Here is a 19,813-nt window from a genome sequence, read left to right on the forward strand (position 1 = left end):
TTACATCCTACAACTAGTGTGTTTTTTCCCCTTTTTTCCATATTTATATTGCTGTCTTTTTCCCTCCACCAAGGGTGTCAATCAGCTAAGTATATACTGACAGGAAATTAGTCATGTACAAAAATGTTATTGTTAGTATACAATAAGGTTTTGTACATACTTACCTGGCAGATATATACGATTGATGGCCCGCCCAGCCTCCCCTCAGGAGACCGGTGGAAGGAAAAATTCTGGCTGGAAAGGGAGATTGGTTCTTACAGCCGCCACCCAGCGGCGGGTAAGGTAGATCACCTGACCTACCTGTCGCGTGTGCCGCGAGTTTTGAATTCTGTCGTGACGTCAGAGACGTATAGCTAAGTATATATCTGCCAGGTAAGTATGTACAAAACCTTATTGTATACTAACAATAACATTTTTCATATGATTAAACATTCAGAAAAATTTGTTAAAAGTCATCAAAGCTTGGTAACAAAGTAATTACAGTGCATCCTTGACTTACGGCAGTCCAATCATTACGATGCTTTTCAGTGCCGGTGGTATTTTACAGCACCGTAAAGCATCGGAATAAAAGTCTTGGTGGAGGCTCAGATGTTGACAGCCTTTCTTATGACAGTCACCACTCTAGGTCCAATTCGATCTCCTGGGTGATCTGAAAAGTGTCTGGCTGTGTCTTTCTGTCCCAGTTGGCCTTCAGATAAAGCTGGAGAATTCTCATATGAAGTGTGCCTAATCTGACAAACATCTCTATAGATGCCAGTCTCTCCAGTATGCTCATTCCCTGTTGAGCCTAGCAAGACGAAAGGGCTAGAAGACTCTGGACCATCTGAAGGCAGCTGGAAGTGCACATGGGAGATGGAAAAGCCCATAAAACCCGAGAGTTCAAAGTTATCCTCTAATAGAGGATTTCTTGTGACTTGTCACTTGTTAGTGCATCCTCAACTTATACAAGGATCTGTTCCAGCTCCAAGCGTAAGTTGATTTTCACCACAAGTTACTGCATCACTGTTATTGGTACCATAACATGATGCTGTATCAATTTACAGTACAGTAAGCCCTTTCAGCTTGATGCCTCTTCTTGCCGTTAGCATCATCAACAGCACTAGATTTATTGTATGTTCATGTATGCCATTTTCACAAGACTTCTATGGTTCAGATATTGGTAACACTCCTCTATGTCACAAAGCTGATTGTGTCAGTAGCCACACATTGTGTGAAAATCAGAGCCACCCTTTGCTTCATGCATACTTGACATCAAGCCATCTAGGATGAATAAGGGTATGGAGTTGCCGTTCTACTCCAATATGTAGTTTTATTTGACCTTCTATGACTGGGCTTGGCTCTATCAATGCTGTTCATTGGGAGATTGCTGTAAATTAGTCCAGTGGTCATATTAAACTACTTGATAATTCTCATTTCATATCCAACAAACTTGTTGCTAGTAGACTAAAAATAATAAAAGGTTACTGACTGTAAATATTAAAGTCTCACATACAAAACATGAGGGTTTTTAGTGCAGGTCAGCCAATGCAATTTGCAATATGTGATTACTTGATCCTCTTAACTGTATGGTTCATGTTGGTCAGATTTTTATTTTGGGAGATGAATAAGTTTCCTCTTGGATTGCTTGGATGATTTCTTGAAGGTAATATCTGTCAAGTTGGTTGAAGAACTTTGTCTTCTTCATAAGATAAACATATTTATTTTACATGTGTGCAATTGATATTCCCATTTAGTTTTATCCAATAAAACTGTATGGTTCCAAGATGGTGAAATACTCTGTGTTGAGTAGATATTCTTGAATTGTGTAAATAGTATTTTATAAGAAATTTTGTAGACACTGAATTGGTTATTTAATAATACATTTACAGTGCTGATGTCTTGGCAAGTGGTCACAGTTTGTAGTATCAACCAAAACTCTGATAAGAGACTTTCCTATAGATTAAGGTACTACAGGATATGTGGTATGTAGGGTAGTTGTAGAAATGTGAATAATTTTTTATCTCCTGATATGGAAATCATATTTCATGATGAAATTTATTACTTGTTTGTTTCAGTATTAACCAGGAAGCCTAATTTCTCCTCTCTTCCCTCTGACCAGGTTGAAACTACCTGACACCAGTGTGAGGTAAGCAAGCTAGTAACGTTGGCAAGGCAGAGTGCTTGGAAAACTTCAAGAAAAGAACAGTTGGATAACCTTGACATATTCTAAATACTAGTGTAAGGTCGTTAAATTTCTGTTGTACAATTGTAATAATTTGTAGACTTAATACAGGATTTGGTGTACAGAAAATGCTCATCAGATACCATTACAGATATCAGACTCAATTATTCCAATGCTGTTAAAGTTCTGACAGTATAATTATTAATGAATGTTGCATATGTAAATAGCTACATGAAATTTAGGTTTTTATTTGGTAAACTGTAATTTTATTTTGTATGTCTGGTAAAGCAGTTACTTTTACTGTGAAGGTGATTATTTGTTATAAGAATATTCAAAATAAAACCAGATATTTTTGTACATATGTGAGAGAAATGTAGAATCTTGTGATTACAGAGAATGTGAGGAGAGTGCTATACAGTTACAATTCAGTTAAAAAGTGATGTGTATTATGTGAAATTCAAGATTAAGTTGGTCCTGTTTGGAAGTATCTGTGGGAATACACTGTATTATATAGCAGCAGGAAAGCTAAGGAGTCATTACGTACTATAATTGAAGTTTCATTTAGAGTGGTATTCAGACAGTTGAACAGTGAACTTAAAACATTTTGAGTACATACTTTATAACACGTAATCTTTGTATTTAGGCCCATCCCTTTTGGTTAAGCTAGACTCAGAAGTTGTAAGTCAGAACATCAAGGCAAAAATGGAAGCTATGGACCCATTATCATTTTCTCCAGTCAAGCAGGAATATGAAAATCTTTTGGATAACCCAGCTGCAGTTACAGATTATAATGAAGGCTCATTGTATTCAGGCCCATCAGTTGAGGTTGAGGTCAAGGCTGACCCAGAAGATTATTTGTTTGATGAAATTGAAGACATTGAGAAGGACTCGGCAATTACCGATGAAGAACTTGATAAGAAAGTGATTGTGGAAGTTGGTATTCACAAAGAAGAAAATCAATTCACTTGTCCTGAATGTGGAAGGGGCTTTTCACAGTCACAGAAGCTTCAAGTGCATATGATGGGTCATACGGGGGAGCAACCTTACACTTGTGATGAATGTCAGAGAAGCTTTTCCTCATCAAGTAGTCTCAAAGCACACTTGAGAAATCATCCAAGAGAGAAGTCATTTAACTGTACTGTATGTGAAAAAAATTTTTTCTCAGCCACATGGTCTCAAAAGGCACATGAGAACTCACAAAAAGAAGAGCCTATTCCATTGTAACGAATGTGGGAAAAGTTTTTGTGAAGCAGATGGTCTGGAAATACACATGAGGTCTCATACTGGGGAGAAGCCATATGTTTGCACACTGTGTGACATTTCTTTTGCTGACTCAACTCATTTTAAAAGGCACATGAGAACTCATTCTGGAGAAAGGCCTTATGCATGCGTGGAATGTCCCAGTCGGTTTTCCTATGCATGTCATCTCAAAATACACATGAGGACTCATACAGGAGAGAAGCCGTTTGCTTGCACTGTATGTCAGGCTACCTTTAGACACTCTGGTCATCTCAAAGCACATATGAGAACTCATACAGGAGAGAAACCATACACTTGCGAGGAATGTCAGCAAAGGTTTTCTAACTTTGACATTTTAAAAAAACACATTAGGATTCATACAGGAGAGAAACCGTATGCTTGCAATGAATGTTCACGTGCTTTTGCCCAGAAAATTGGTCTCAAATTGCACATGAAAGTTCATACGGGAGAAAAGCCATATACTTGTAATGAATGTCAAAGTAGTTTTTATAGTTCAAGTCATCTGAAAAGGCATATGAGAGTCCACACCGGAGAGAAGCCTTACAAATGCAGTGAATGTCATATGAGTTTTTCCCAGTCACATGGTCTAAAAGGTCACATGAGAAAGCATATGTAAGAGATTTTGCTCTCTTGTGCTGAATATTTGTTTAAATTCAAGTTATTAATAAATTACTAAGTTTTGTTTCCACAAATACAAACCTTCATATTTTACATAGGAATTTAGTTTTGAACTTGAGCTGGAATGCCCATTCAAACTTATTTGGAAGGTAGTAAACAACAGACAGGCAAGGGGAAGCCCTTTCCACCTGTCGGTCTGCACTCTACTTTGCTTCTGGCTGCTGTCGAGTTCAGATATCTTCCACAACTCTCTTCCCATATTTTGCCATTCAAATTTTTTTTTATTAGATTTGTGTATTCTTTTCCTTTTTTTTGATTGTGGACTATATGTTTCTTTTGCAGTTTTTTAAACATCATTCTATTAAGTTTTCTTGCAAGGAATTAAGTATGTATCATCCTCTAATGTATTTCCTAATACAGTATATTTACCTTACAGTTACAGTGCGGTATATTTTTAGCCACTTGGAAGTTCTGTGATGTTAAAGTTTACCTTATTTAACGGTATAATCCTGGTAGCATGATCTGCCTTTGTATTCATTGGGAGTAAACTATGTAGCCTTACTCCTCTTGATTTCTATGGCTTAGTCTTTGTGACCTTGATAACTCGGCAGACGAGGCAAGTTTCAACAGTGGACAATGAATGTAAAAAAAGTGTTGGAATGGATTAGAGACATTCTTTTGTGTATTGTTCTTCTGAACCTCAACTCTACTCTGACTGTGCCTGTGAGTTTAGAGGGAGAGAGTCTGCCCCTTATTAGAAGGCTTATTAAGCTTCTTTCTATGTAGCTTTCCATTTAGGGTAGGGAATGGAGTAATTCAATTCCTTGAGTGGCTGTCTTCAAGACTAGAATCATCTCCAGTCATTGGTGGTAGAGACAGGATATCTCTCTGGTCATAGCTGCTTGTCAGCAGGTAACAAGAGTTCTTACCTACCTTGGCAGTGAAACTTTTCTCTGCCCTGGCTTGTGGCAGACTTGGTCAGCCTTCAACCAGGGTTTGATTCCAGGAGAAGATCTCTGCTTTTTGAGGGAGATCTTTTGTATATCTGAGAAGCTATTACGGTCCTTCTATCTTCATGACTCTCACCTTTAGGAGTTTGACTCATAGCCTATACAAGTTTTTTCAATGGTAGACAGATACAGGACTGAACCCAGAGACTGTCTCGTTTAGCCCGAACATTAGCATAGTTATAGGCAAGTCATCTGTACTCATGTATGTATGGCACTTGGTTGGATGGAGATCTTTTTGTTCAGAGATGTCCAAAACTTTGTAACAACATTCTGGACTGTCAGTCAATAAGTTTGAATCTTTCTCATTATCCTCTCTGAAGGACTTTTCAATAAGTAGTGACTCTTGCAAGATACTATTGAGTTTTGTTTGAGTGGAGCAATACTATCCTTAAGGAATGCAACACATCAGACTAACTCTTCGGTTAGTAGTAATAGAGATGAGGAGTTTACCTTGTATACTTCTCTCAGCTCTGTAAGTTGATCCTCAGTCATTGTCTCCTCTAGTGTGGAAGGAGAATTGCAGCCCAACTCATGATGTAGGCACATCACCCCATACTTTCAGTAGAAACTTGTGGGCTATAAGGTATTATTTACAGAGACATGATCAGGTATGATCACCTGCGCAATATTTTACCGACAGAATATTGCCCAATGGCCTTGGACACACTTTCTAATGACCAGTGGTGGCTGCTAACAAGTTGGATACCGTAGCTCCCTTTAGGATAGGTAGCACCTCAACTACACTCAGTTTTTTTCCATCTGTCCATCCGGCTGTGGTGTTTGCGCATGGTAACACTGCATCCCTGGGCTTTAAAAAATATCCTATTTTGAATATTATAATTCGCATACCGTAAATTATTAAAACACTTCTCAGTTGCAAATGTACACCCAGATATCCTTTTCATTGGCAATGAAGGGATGCAAGTCCCCTCCTCTCTTGGCAAATGGAGAGGAGGACAGGCAATAAAAGCAACTTGTAGATCATATTTGTCTAATTTATTCTCCAACACTTCAGTAGGGGTTCTTAGAACGTGATTGAGTAATAGCATAGTAATTTTGGGGCTTCACAAAAAAGAAACTGTGGTTTATGACTCGAGCCAGAAATACAGAAGGTTTACACAAAAACCCAACCTCTTAGAACTATTTTATTCCCTAATTACTTCACAATCTCTATATTTATAATATATGAAAACTTACAGTATATGTACACAACAAAATCAATTCCTATTCAATCCACATACACACACAATAACTACCTTATTTTAGACTTAAACTACGAAAACACTTACATATGTAGAACAACCACAGCACTTTCAACACCACTGCAACTAACATGATTAATGTAATATTCTGTTACTTGTGTTCTCAAAGAGTAAAGCTTTAAGTAGTTCTGGGTAACAAATATCATTATTAGTTTTCTGTGGCATTTTCTTTACTTAAATATTTCCTGCAGCATGTAAACAAAATGATGATTAAGCTTTCTCTATCAAATTCACTCCACTGAAACAAATTATAAACAACCAACATTAGGGGTTTTGTTCATTTCAAGGCAAAGAAGTCTTATCTTCCATTGGTTTCATTCTGTTTTCCGTATAGTATGTTTACAGTACAGTACTTGAAAAGGTATCAACTTTAAACTTCTAACTACTGGGAGTTTGTATTCCTATAATTTGGCCAAACTCTTCATCTGTGACACTTGATTGGCTGGATTCCTAAATAAATAAAGGGTGGCTAACTCTCCATCTGTGACACTTGCTTGGCTGGATTCCTAAATGAATAAAGTGTGATACTGCTTTTTGGTTAGCCTTTTATGACAAACAGGATACTGCTTACGCTGGTCCTCCACCTCTCTTGTGCAAGCAGAACAGAACACAGAAGGGCCTCTAAACAGGATCATCAAACAAACAGAAAAAGAAAAAATCTATTACAACAACCAACCACAAAATTCAAACGCACAAAAACACAACACAACTGAACAAAAGAAAAACTTTATATTCCTCTACACAAACCAATGCCTTTTCAGAATCCTACCGCATTACAAACCCTTTACATAATGGCCTGGAAGTCTAGCAATTCCCACATCCCATAGATGCAGTGTGCTAGAGTTATGGGGTACCTTCCTCTTCTCCTGAATGGACAACTAAGGTAACATCCCAAGTTGGGTGAACCTACCAGTTGTTTCAGAGAATACCCAGATTCCTCTCACCTGTGGACAGGTCTCCTATGTAATGAACAAAGGTTGGTTCTTGTATAGGAACAAATAGCAAATTCTAAAAGTTAATTTATATCAATGGACCACTTCAACCAACGTTTACTGTTACCTGGGCCAGAAGGCAAAGTGGAATGCAGACTGACAGGTGGGCGGGGCTTCCCTATGCCTGTCGGCAGTTACTGCCTTCTCAGTAAGTTTGAACGGCTGTTCGATCTTATGTTTACCAGCTAAATAATTATGTAATGAACTTCAGATTTGTATGTTAGAAATACATGCACAAATAACTTTTAAAATGTGCTGTATTTTGAAAACAGCAGATTTTTTATAATTGTCCCAAACAATTTTGCCTACTCCATTACAATGAATGTTGGCAGCAAGGTTACTTAAATTAACAGTAATTAGAAAGCACGTCAGAATACCAGTCAGATTTATTTAGAATGTACTAGAGAAAAAGAATTATGTGACAGATCATAAAAAGTTAGGAACTTTTTTATAGTTTAAATGTCTTAGAAAAAATTGTAACTGTGTCAGGACTTGCATTATCATTTCAGTCATATTTATTAAGAAATATGTAGTCAAACCTCGGTTTTCGTACACCTCTCATTTCATACTTTTCGGTTTTAAGTAGACTTTTTGATATACAAAATTTTGTCTTGGTTATCATATGTTTCCTCAGTTATTATACACTAGGAAACGCTCCAGCCAGGGCCCAGCGCATGACCAACCCCCGTATCAGGTGTCAAAACAAAGCATCCTTTCTTTTGTTACCCAATCTGCTTTTGTGTTTTTTATTTTTGTGCTTTTTGCTTCTTTTTTTTATTTGAGTGCAAATGCTAAATAAGGCAAGAAACGCTAGAATTTAAGAAACTTGTAGCTAAGTGTTGGAAGAAGTTGCATGCTGATCTCAGTGAGAAAATGCCTACAACAAGCACTGCTGTTAGTGAATTTAAGGCCAACAGAGGCTGGTTTGGAAAATTCATAAAACGAATGGGCATACATAATGTGCCAATTCAGGGATTAAGGAAATGTTTGCAAAGTTCAATGCTGTAAAAAATTTTGTGGAGATTATCATCCCAACAAAGAAATTGTAATCTGTGTTTCCAACATGTTTAATGACAATGCCGTTTAACTTTAGGCAAATTTTATAGAAACGCCAGAAACAAATGTCTCTGGACAGTTTTGTTGTGCGACAGGGGTCCAGTAACTCAAGCTGGTCCTAGTGTCAGTAAAAAACGAAGAGGGGAAGTAACGTCAGATAGTGCCAGTAAAAAACGAAGAGAAGTAACCCCAGATATTTCCTTGATACCTGAAGTCCTTCTGGAGGGAAATTGCCCTTCCAAACAATAACCTCTCCTCCTCCCTCTCCCCTCCTCAATTGTTTTGCATAAAGGTTCAAAGTTATGTTAAATGTTAATTTATTCATTTCATTAGTCATTTGTTTCAGTTTTCGCACGTTTCGAATTTCGTGGGGGTTCTGGAACGGATTATGTATGAAAACCGAGGTTCCACTGGTAAGTGACTGGTAGGAGATTGTGTAGAAAGGTAACAGTAAATCCTTGTTTTCCTCATTTAGGGTACCAAATTAGTATAATATAACAAGTTAAAAGTCCGTTTTACATTTTCATCAAAAGGTGTTTCAAGAGTTAGTTGGTCCCATTTGTACTTGTAAGGTGTCTGGCCATATACTACTTACAGATTGTGTAAAGCCAAGAGACAGCCAGTGGGTATTGGCCAACAGCCTACTAAGTGTTCTGTGTAGAAGAGAGTCCTAACTTCAGGTTACAAAGTCTTGATTTTATGATTCCACTTATTTTAGTTTCAATGGCAATTAGAAGCTTTTTTTTATCTTAAGAATTTTTTTATCTATTGCTGGTAAGAAAATTGTTGCTACATTTTCTGTGTTCAAGTTCTCACAAGACTTGTATTGCTAATGTATTGGCAGTAGTACTCGTCTCTGTCACATGGCTGTTTGGGTCAGAAACCACGTGTATGAAAAGCAGAGCCACCCTGTGCTTCTTGCAGTATGACATCAAGCCATCAGTGGGGGTTAATGAGTAACATTATTGTTTGCCAAATCCACTACTTGATAGTGCAGCTAGTCTCAAAATCTTCTTTCTTTAGAATTTGGGAGGTACTATCTGGATCTCATTGTAAAACAAAAGCATTCTGTTTCTGGTTTTTTTTTATTATTATTAATATTATTATTATTATTATTGATGAAGTAAAGAGTTTTTGATAGAACACCATTTTGCCTAGGGGCACTGATGTCAGACTCCTTGAAACATCTGTTGTTATCATTGTCTGTGAGACATGGTCTGTAGACTCTTATCACACATATGAAAGTTAGCTGTCATAACTAGTATTAGTCACTACTTGACTCTTCTCACCTGTGTGAAGTTGTGTCACATTAATATATCCGTACAGTATTTCTTTTATGTACCTTGTGTTACCCTTTAAATTTTAAGTGTATAGCCAACTACTCATGTTCAGGACACTTTGTTACTCTTTAATGACCTATTTGGTGAGAAATTGTGGCAGACCCAGTCATTTCCAAACAGAGAACTAAAAAATTCCATATGAAAATCTTGAAAATTCTGACTTATGCTGAGGAACTGACTGCTTGTGAAACCATGTGTGTTGCACATATCAGGACTTAAGTGAGCAGTTATCAAAAGCATCTCGGGACAGTACCACATCTAATGTCTTTAGTCTCAGTGACATTTTTTGTTAACTTCTTAGACAAAATGTCCGTTCACCAATTCTTCCCAGACTAAAATTTGCCAAACTTGGAGGTTGGAAGCAGTGTTTGCTGAAACAATGCAGAAGCCCAGATGTTACAGTGCTACTTGAACAAGGCTCTACCATAAGAAGAAAGGGCCCCAGTTCCATCCACTATTGTGTTAATACTGTTAGATGCAACAACATCAGGACAAGATTCTAACGAGTCATAACTGTCCCTTTTACTAAACTCCAGTGGCAGTGCTTTAATCAATAAAAATACTAATACTGAATTGTTATTTCATGCTAGCCATACTGACTGTTTTGTATGTACTGCAAACACACAAATAAATTATGTATAAAATGGAAAATGTAATTTTAGATCCTATAATAGATGATTCTTGTAGGTAGGTAATATTAGCAAGCTCTTAAATATCAGATTGATAGAGAAAGTGGGGTCTGTTCTGTCCACAGATTATTTGGATATCGGTGCAACTTTTACTTCAGAATTTGTCAGTGCCCGGTAAATCAGCATGGGAGAGTCTAGCACTGAAATCAACAGACTTTTGTAAATGGGAATTTGAAATGTTTCCCAGGATAGGTGATAGTAATTTAATTAGATATTTAGAAAGTTTATAGCTAACAGAACCAGTTGAACTGATAATGGGATGAATAGGGAAATCTCTTTATGGGTCTTGATTAATTCCCATTTACAAAAACAGTTTTGTAATATCTTTATTTACTATATAGTTCCTATTGATGACTTACTTCAACCTTTATTTACTATATAGTACCTATTGATGACTTACTTCAACATTTGGTCTCGTATAATCTAGAATTACCGTACCTACTAATACCATTATTAATTTGGTATTCCTTTGTATAAAAAATTGTAAATTCACTTTCAGTGATAATTTTTATGAACAAATATTTGGCATGGCAATGGGTAACCCTCTTTTGCCACTCTTGTCCAATATTTACATGCAATTTTGTTTAATCTAGACTTGTTCCAAGAAATTTATTTTCTAAGATGCTTTGGGTTAGATATGTAGCCGATTCTTTTTGTATTGTGAAAGAAAATGTAAATATTCCTGATTGGCTGCATACCAGAAACTAGTGTGCATTTATAGATCTAGAAAAAGCATACGATAGAAACCCAAGAGAAGTAAAGTTCTGGCGTATGAGGAAAAGGAAAGTCCCAGAAAAGTTGGTTAGGCTGGTTGAGATGATATATCAATGAACAAGCACAAGAGTAAAAACAGCAGTTGGAGAAACAGAAAACTTTGAAGTTAGTGTTGGATTACACCAGGGGTCAGCATTAAGACAATTTGTTTGTGCTCGTCATGGATGCGTTAAGTGAAGAGATCAGGAATGAAGAGCTGTGGGAGTTGTACGCTGATGATCTGGTGATTACTGCTGAAAAACATCAGGACCTACAGATAAGGGTTGGAGAGTGGAAGGAGTCTTTAGAGAGGGGTGGCTTAAAGGTTAGTGTGAATAAAACAGAGGTTTGGCTGAGCAGTATTGAAGATAAGAGACAAAATAGTAATACAAGAAAGAAGTGACTCAGTTATAAAACAGGCAGAAAAGTTTAAATAATTAGGATCTACTTTAAGCCAAGAGGGAGGATGTGAGGCTGAAGTTGACAGTAGGGGAAGTGGAGAGAGGTAGCTGGAGTAATATGTGATAAGAAAATGCCAATCAAGCTAAAAGTCAAGATATATAACACAGTGATAAGACCAGTGTTAATATATGGAGCAGAAACATGGGCTTTAAGAAGAAAAGAGGAAGTAAAGCTTGAGAGAACAGAAATGAGAATGTTGAAGTGGATTATGGGAATATCACTGCTTGAGAGATTGGAAAATGATGAAATAAGAAGAAGGGTAGGCTTAGTAAAATTACAAAGGTGATAAGAGTCATAATTAAGATGGTATGGCCATGTGTTGAGGATGGATAACAAGGAGGGAGTGATGAGGGCTTGGGAGGATACTATTAGAGGAAGAAGAACGAGAGGGAGACAGAGAATTAGATGGCGAGATAAAAGTGAAGGAAGATCTGGAGAGAAGATGTTTGGTGGAGCATGATGCCACTGATAGAAAGCAGTAAAGAAGGTGCATCAGGCAACCGACCCCTTAATGTAAGGATAACGGTGGGAAAAAAGAAGATATATATATTTATATAGCTTCCCTTTGGTTGATTTATATATATACATATTTATATATATATATATATATATATATATATATATATAATATATATATATATATACAGGCGGTCCCCGGGTTATGACGGGGGTTCCGTTCTTAAGACGCGTCGTAACCCGAAAATCGTCGTAAGCCGGAATGACGTTCTTGAAAACATGTCCACAGGGAAAATTTCACTACTAATTTGCAATTTTTCTTAGGGCCGTATCTCTAAAATTATCACTAATTTACTTTTTTCATGTGCAACACTGTGTATTCACAAATTACTGTATATTTTCATTAAAATACAAGAGAGAGAGAGAGAGAGAAATAACTCCTTACGGTTTCAATAGATTGAAATGAATGTCTGTAGGCAACTTTTTCCCCCTCCCATAAATACATATATTTCTCCAGAGAAGAGAGAAAGAGAGGACTGTGCAATTATGTTTGTCTGTCCATCAATTCTTTTGCTGAGAGCAAGAGAGATAAAAGGAAGAAATAGAAACACCAAATGCATGACAAGTATCTTGTGGAGAGAGAGAGAGAGAGAGAGTTGTCCTTACAGTATTTAAAAGAGAGAAATGGAATGATTATTGTATTTAAAATACTCAGATATGAATTTTGTACTTATAGTATTATTATTGGAAAATATTAATGATAAACTTATTACATACACGTCCATGAAAATGATCTCATCTCAGTAAGAGAGAGAGAGAGAGAGAGAGAGAGAGATTACATAAAACCATTAAATTCGTTGACCATTGTATGGCATTGTTAAGCTCGAGTGTCACTCAGTTGAGGTGGGGAAATTGATACAGAAAAAGACAAAGGGAAGAATTTTCTTTTGAAATTAGTTATCGTATTATTACTACTTCTATTATTATTATTATTATTATTATTTGAAAATATAATAAACACGTGCATCTACCATAAAAATTCTCTCATCTCAGTAAGAAAGAGGAATTATCCTTACAAGTGAAATGGAAAGGTCATTTTCATCTCTTTAAAATACGAAATTATCAATAAACATTTTACATACTAGTACCATAAAAATTCTTTCATCTCGGTAAAAGAGAGAGAGAGAGTGTTTATCTCTCTCTGTTCTCTCAAAAAATACTTATAATGCTTCCAGCAAAAGAGAGGGAGGGAGTTACCACTATGACCCATTATTATCTTGTGTGGCAAAAGAGAGAGAGAGAGTTAACCTTAATTAAAAGTGACATGGATAGATTAGTACGTATTGTATTTCTTTAAAATACTATCACATATGAATTTTGTAATTACAGTTATTATTATTATTATTATTATTATTAATTATTATTATTATTATTATTATTTGAAAGTATTAAAAACAAATAGTACAAGTACATAAAAAATCTCGAGTCTCAGTAAATGAGAGAGAGAGAGAGAGAGAAGGGGGGGAAAATGTCAGGACCACGTGATTGCAACACTGCAGCTCTTCCCCCAGATTTTCCCCCTCCTGGCTGTCACAGAACTTGATATATCTGACAGTTTTAGTACCTGAATCTCGAGAAAAGGTTACTGGAAGTTACTTGAAGGCTGGGATTTCCTTCATTCTTCCATAATTTTTTAAATATAAGCTAAAATCTTACTAATTCACTATGGTATTTTCTTTAATGAATTGATATTATTGCCGTATAAATTAATATTAATATTTGAAAATAGTAAATCATTTATTTATATACTAAAAAACATACATCTTTGTAGTATAGAGAGAGAGAGAGAGAGAGAGAATTATAGTGATTATTTTCGTTGGAAAATACAAAGAGAGAGAGAGAGAGAGAAACTGTGCTAAACTATAAAGGATTCTTATCTTATCATAGTATGTGTTTTTTAAAGGCATCGTAAACTCTGAGTGTCGGAAGCGTCAGCGTCGTAACCTCGGAACAAGCGTCGTAACCTAGGGCGGATTTTTCAATGAATATTTAAGAAAAAGCGTCGTAACCTCGGAACGTCGTAAGCCGGACCCGTTGTAACCCGGGGATCGCCTGTATATAATATATTATATATATATATATATATATATATATATATATATATATATATATATATATATATATATATATATATCTACATATATATATATATATATATATATATACTATATATTATATATATATATATATATATATATATAACATATATATATATATATATATAATATATATATATATATATATATATATATATATATATCTATATATATATATATATATATATATATATAATATATATAGATATATATATCTATTATATATATATATATATGTATATATATATTTGTCTATATATATATATATATATATATATATATCTATTATTATTATCTATATATATATACTATATATATACATATATATATATATATATATATATATATATATATATACTATATATATATATATATATATATATATATATATATATATATATATATATATATATATATATATATATATATATATATATATATATATATATATATATATATATTATAATTATTATAATTTATATATATATATTTATATTATTAAAATATATATATATATATATTATAAATATATATATATAATTAACTATATATACATACAGTGTTCCCCCCGTATTTGCGGGGATGTGTACCAGACACCCCCATGAATAGTTAAAACCACCACTAAAAATGCTTATAACTGCCTATCTTGAAAGTTCAGATACCAAATGTAGTATACCTTTAATAACATCCTACTTCAAATATACCATATATACTCGAGTAACGTGCGATCTCGCATTCGCATATCATGCGACCCCCAAATTTTCACCAATAAACAATGGTTTTGTCATGTATCTCATGTATCATGCGAGTTCCTTTTCCGAGAGCGTCAGTTCATAAGGTTGGTGGTTTAGCGTGCTAATGGCAGAGTCATTCAGATGTGTGCTGCTGCTAGTCAAGTTACGGTAATTTTCTTACTAATCTCGAGAATTGAATAGAAAATCTCAAGATTAAAAAAGAATCCCAAGATAATAAAATAATTGTAAAAATAACACGCCTTGGAGTCCTAAATCATTCTCTCTCTCTTTCTCTCTCTCTCTCTCAGGAATAAATACTGTAATTTGAGTCTTTCACCAACGGGTATCAGTAAATGTGGAGACATTGTGTGCGTGTTTAAAAAAATGTGCAGTACACACACATTCCGATGTTTCGGTTTTTGGAATTTTTCAGATTTCGGAAATGTGAGGTCAGATGCATAATCAAACAAACATCACTACTGCAGCAAAAACATTTTTTCCCTTTATGTTTTTCATTATTGTTATTTATTAATTACAGTTTATTTAAATAAATATTAATATAATACTGTTAAATGAATGTGAGATAACTAAGATCACCTATAACAAAATAGTGGGACAATTAATACCATATGTTCACTAATAGCTATTATTTTCAAAACAAACATTCCGTAAAACGCAAAAAATATATGTCCATGACAATCAAAATATAATAATGTTTTGCAGTTCAACTTGTGAATTTTAACAATAAGTATGAATATATAATATATTTCACCATATCGATCTTGACGTTGAAGAGTCGTAAAATTTTGATGATGGTCCGGGAAAAGGATTTGTACTTCGTGATTACGTATCGCTACAACACCATGTGGTATTTTCATACCACTATATTGATGACGCATCGCTACGACACACTGGTATTTTTCATACCACTATACATTAAAGTTGAAATGATCATATTATGTCGTTGTTTTCACGAAGAAATAATGATATAAAGAAAATTATTGAGTAATTTTTGCCGTCAGCAGTCAGAAAATCACGAACATGGTAACGTTCAAAACTAGTGCCATCCACGGCATGTCTATAAATAGAACAGAAGCAGAGGGCACTCATTGGATAACAGATCTCCATGGCTACCAACCAACCAATCAGGTGTTAGTTATACTACTCTGAGAATTTCTTAGAATGAACGTTTACACACGCGAATCTAACGATGATGTGTGTGTTTTGTATACAATACGTAGTTTTAGCTTTTATTAGTGTAAGTATTTTACTGATTACATGAAGAATAGAATGATTCCTTCTCATTACTTTGAATGCAAAATGGTTTGAAGATTCTTCCGCAAAAAGAAAAGAAACTTTAGAAGATGATACCTATTTACTAACGCGGTTGACAGCTTCAAAACAAAATTCAGCCCTTTAATCTCTGGAAAAATGTTAATATTTCTGTCTGCTGGTCACACTCTTTATATCCCCGGCGACTAACAACAACAAAATTTGTTTGTTTGTTTTATCTTCCAAGATGTAGGTATTTATTACCTGTAGGTACAGCACATTTTTTAACAGTATGCCCATACACACACGCGCACGCACACACATACAGTTGCGCGTGTGCTAATTAATACCTATTGGTTTCAGACTCAAGTTAACACTTACAGTATAGTTGAGAGGGGGGAGAGAGTTCATCCTAGATGGCTTAGGTTCATCTCTCTATCTCTCGAGGAATGTCAAGATTTGTTCCTTGCTCTTTGTAAATTTAGTCCATGCGACTGACAGCAACAAAATTCATTTTTTTTTTCTTCCAGATATGAATTACCCGTACTGCACATTTTTAACAAGCATGAACACACTGCAATACTCTCTCTCTCTCTCTCTCTCTCTCTCTCTCTCTCTCTCTCTCTCTCTCTCTCAGAAAAGATACCGTCAATTCAATTTATCAGTATCTTTTCCTGATAGACAGACAGAGTAAATATTAAGGACTCCAAGGCATGGCATGTGTCAATTATTTTATTATCTTGGGATTTTTGGTTAATCTTGGGAGTTTCCATGGTCAATTCTTGGGATTAGTAAGAAAAATGCGATTATTTGAGTAGCAGTAGCAGCAGCTGCCGCGCACATCCAAATGAATCGGGTAAGCCTAGCACGCCAAACAATAGTATTTACAAAATGAGCTGAGCTCTCTGGCTGGCTGTTTTGGTCCTCCCACGTGTTTGTTCGCATATCTGCCAAATTTATAACAACAACAGAGATAAAACCATTTCTCCCATTACAGATATCAAATATTATCTTTTCCGTTACGCAGAATTCTAAATAAATTACGTAGGTTCACGATTGATAAAGTTTTTTTATGCAATAACAAGAAACGGAGTCAGATTTTCTATCACCATGGCATCTCATTTTGGTGCTGTTGCGAATATTTCAACCACTTCCACGTGCGTTTAAATCCATACTGACTGTACAGTCTGGAGGCAGATCTCCCTTCTACACATATCTTGATTTCTTAATATCGTAGGTATAGCTCTCTCTCTCTCTCTCTCTCTCTCTCTCTCTCTCTCTCTCTCTCTCTCGCTCGTCTCTTCTCTCATCGTCTCGTCATCCTCTTCTCTCTCTGACAAAAATAATAGATAGGAAACAATGACTGAATATTGCTTGAATGCGATATGGCAAAGTTTTGACCTGACTGAAGTGTGGAGTGACTTTGACATCGACTTACAAGTTATTCCTGGTCATCTCACAGCCATGGATAAACATCAACTTCACAGCCGAGAAAGGGCAATCATATACAAAATAATTAGGTATGGAAAATGCGAAATGCGGGCCTATGTTGTCCCATAAAAAAAGCTTTCGCTCGGACAGCTGAAGATTTAGGAGAGAGAGAGAGAGAGAGAGAGAGAGAGAGAGAGAGAGAGAGAGAGAGAGAGAGCAGGAGCAGGGCCGAATAGGAAGGAGATTAAAGTACCTGGGAATGAAAACCCCTTATAATCTTATAATTATAGCCTCAGGGTTTGTCTCAAGGACATTCAAAGGTCTGTCAAACACGGGCAGTTGTTGTTTTTGTAAAATTAGCATAAGGGCAGATCTTTAAAAGCCACGCCAGAGAGCTCGCCACGGTGACAAGACTATACCTCCCATATGAAGATGAAATTATCAAAGATCTGGAAGATGACGAATATGACTGCCTTGATGGCGAAGAATTCAGAGCAGTATTTGATGATACGGACACGGAGAGCGACTTTGGAGGATTATAGTTAATTAATTTTATGCATTTTTTTTACTTTAATAAATTTTCACTTAACTGCGTATCCTAAAATAAAAATAATAGTTCAAGTAACAAATGTTTCTTTTACCGAGTAAAACAAAAAGTAAAAATTCCTTCGGTATTGTGCCTTAATCAACTGATTTGGAAATTATAGATGGTTAGTCTAGAACAGTTAAACATGCTGTATAAACCAAAATAATGCAAATGGCGCACGATCGCTCTTTTGTATTTTAAAATACAATAGTAATATGAGAATGCATACAATATTATTGGATATAGTGAAGTACAAGTAAAGCATAACTTTTTAAAAGATCTACTGTTTTCCTCCAGTAGTAACTATCGCAATCTGCCGATTTGGGAAAGCATAGACGGTACGCTAATTTTATACCGCGTGTATGATGCGACCCCTTTAAAATTAGCTTCAAAATTAGGTTTCAAAAGTCGCATAATATGCGAGTATATATGGTACCTAAAATTACAAACCTATTACTGCATTAATCTTTGAGGTTATATTATTAATATCATTTCAAAATAATCTTAAACATTTTACCATTAAAAATATATACCTACAGCAAATAACAGAGAGAGAGAGAGAGAGAGAGAGAGAGAGAGGAGAGAGACCAATGAAGGGCAACATCATATATCTGACCATCAAGAGTGAAATTATGAATTATTTCTGAGACAGAGAGAATAATAATGGAGAGATAGAGAGAGAATAACTCCTAGACTCTGACTCCTTCCTCCCCTCCCCCAATTTGTATATCAGACTGTCATTTACTCCCCCGCCCACCTTCCTCCAATTGGATAAAAAGACTGGTAATTGCTATTTTTAATTAATCTTATTAATATTTGAAAATTAGTTATAAGGTAAATAATTTATTTACACTACAAAACAAATAAACATACGTAAGAGAGAGAGAGAGAGAGAGATGTTATTGTTACTGTTTAATCTCATTAAACTTAATATTATTTGTAAACTAGTACTGTATATTATTATTTTACCATAAAATGTAGTAATGTCCTTAAAGATATACTTATACATACACTTCCAGCCCAAACAGAGGGCGAGAGTTACCACTAGTACATACTAGTATCTCGTGTGGCAAAAGAGAGAGAGAGAGAGGTTATCCTTATTTAAAAGAGTGAAATGGATAGATTATTGTACTTCTTTAAAATACTATCACATATGAATTCTGAAATTAGTTATATTACTATTATTATTACACGAAAATATTAATAAACATACACGTACCATAGAAATTCTCTCATCTCAGTAAAAGAGAGAGAGAGAGAGAGAGAATTTTCATGATCCTGAGAATTGGCAACACACACTCCCCCTCCTGACTTGACAGTTGTTGGACCCCAGCCAACTCAGCTTGGCTACTTGGATTTCAAAGACAAGACGTGGGGTAAAATGCATTCTTACATAATTCTTTTTATTTAATAAACTAAAATCTTGCTAATTCACTTTAGTATTTTCTTTAATGAATTTATATTATTGCTGTTTACATTAATATTAATATTTGAAAATTAATAAATCATCATCCAAGAAACACATCTCTAAGAGAGAGAGAGAGAGAAAAATGGAAAGATTATTGTAGTATTTGT

The 19,813-nt window shown here is 35.1% G+C and overlaps 2 protein-coding genes across 2 annotated transcripts in view; both read left to right on the plus strand.

The window, feature by feature from the left end:
- Positions 1 to 10,350, plus strand: part of LOC135210829 (oocyte zinc finger protein XlCOF15-like) — a 33,795-nt gene extending 23,445 nt beyond the window's left edge. Inside the window, exon 2 of the mRNA XM_064243702.1 lies at positions 2,099 to 10,350. Within this exon, the coding sequence (XP_064099772.1) occupies positions 2,864 to 3,385 (522 nt within the window). The 5' untranslated portion in view covers positions 2,099 to 2,863 and the 3' untranslated portion in view covers positions 3,386 to 10,350. The remainder of the gene's footprint in view (positions 1 to 2,098) is intronic.
- On the plus strand, positions 3,432 to 4,037 carry LOC135211321 (gastrula zinc finger protein XlCGF57.1-like). The gene has a single exon (XM_064244638.1). The coding sequence runs from the start codon at positions 3,432 to 3,434 to the stop codon at positions 4,035 to 4,037; it is 606 nt and encodes a 201-aa protein (XP_064100708.1).
- Positions 10,351 to 19,813: the final 9,463 nt, after the last annotated feature.

The sequence above is a fragment of the Macrobrachium nipponense genome, chromosome 4, assembly GCF_015104395.2.
Source record: "Macrobrachium nipponense isolate FS-2020 chromosome 4, ASM1510439v2, whole genome shotgun sequence".
Lineage (NCBI taxonomy): Eukaryota > Metazoa > Arthropoda > Malacostraca > Decapoda > Palaemonidae > Macrobrachium > Macrobrachium nipponense.

What these genes read in the sequence shown, in the direction of transcription:
- LOC135211321 (XM_064244638.1), top strand. Translation starts at nt 3,432, where the DNA reads ATGAGGTCTCATACTGGGGAGAAGCCATATGTTTGCACACTGTGTGAC.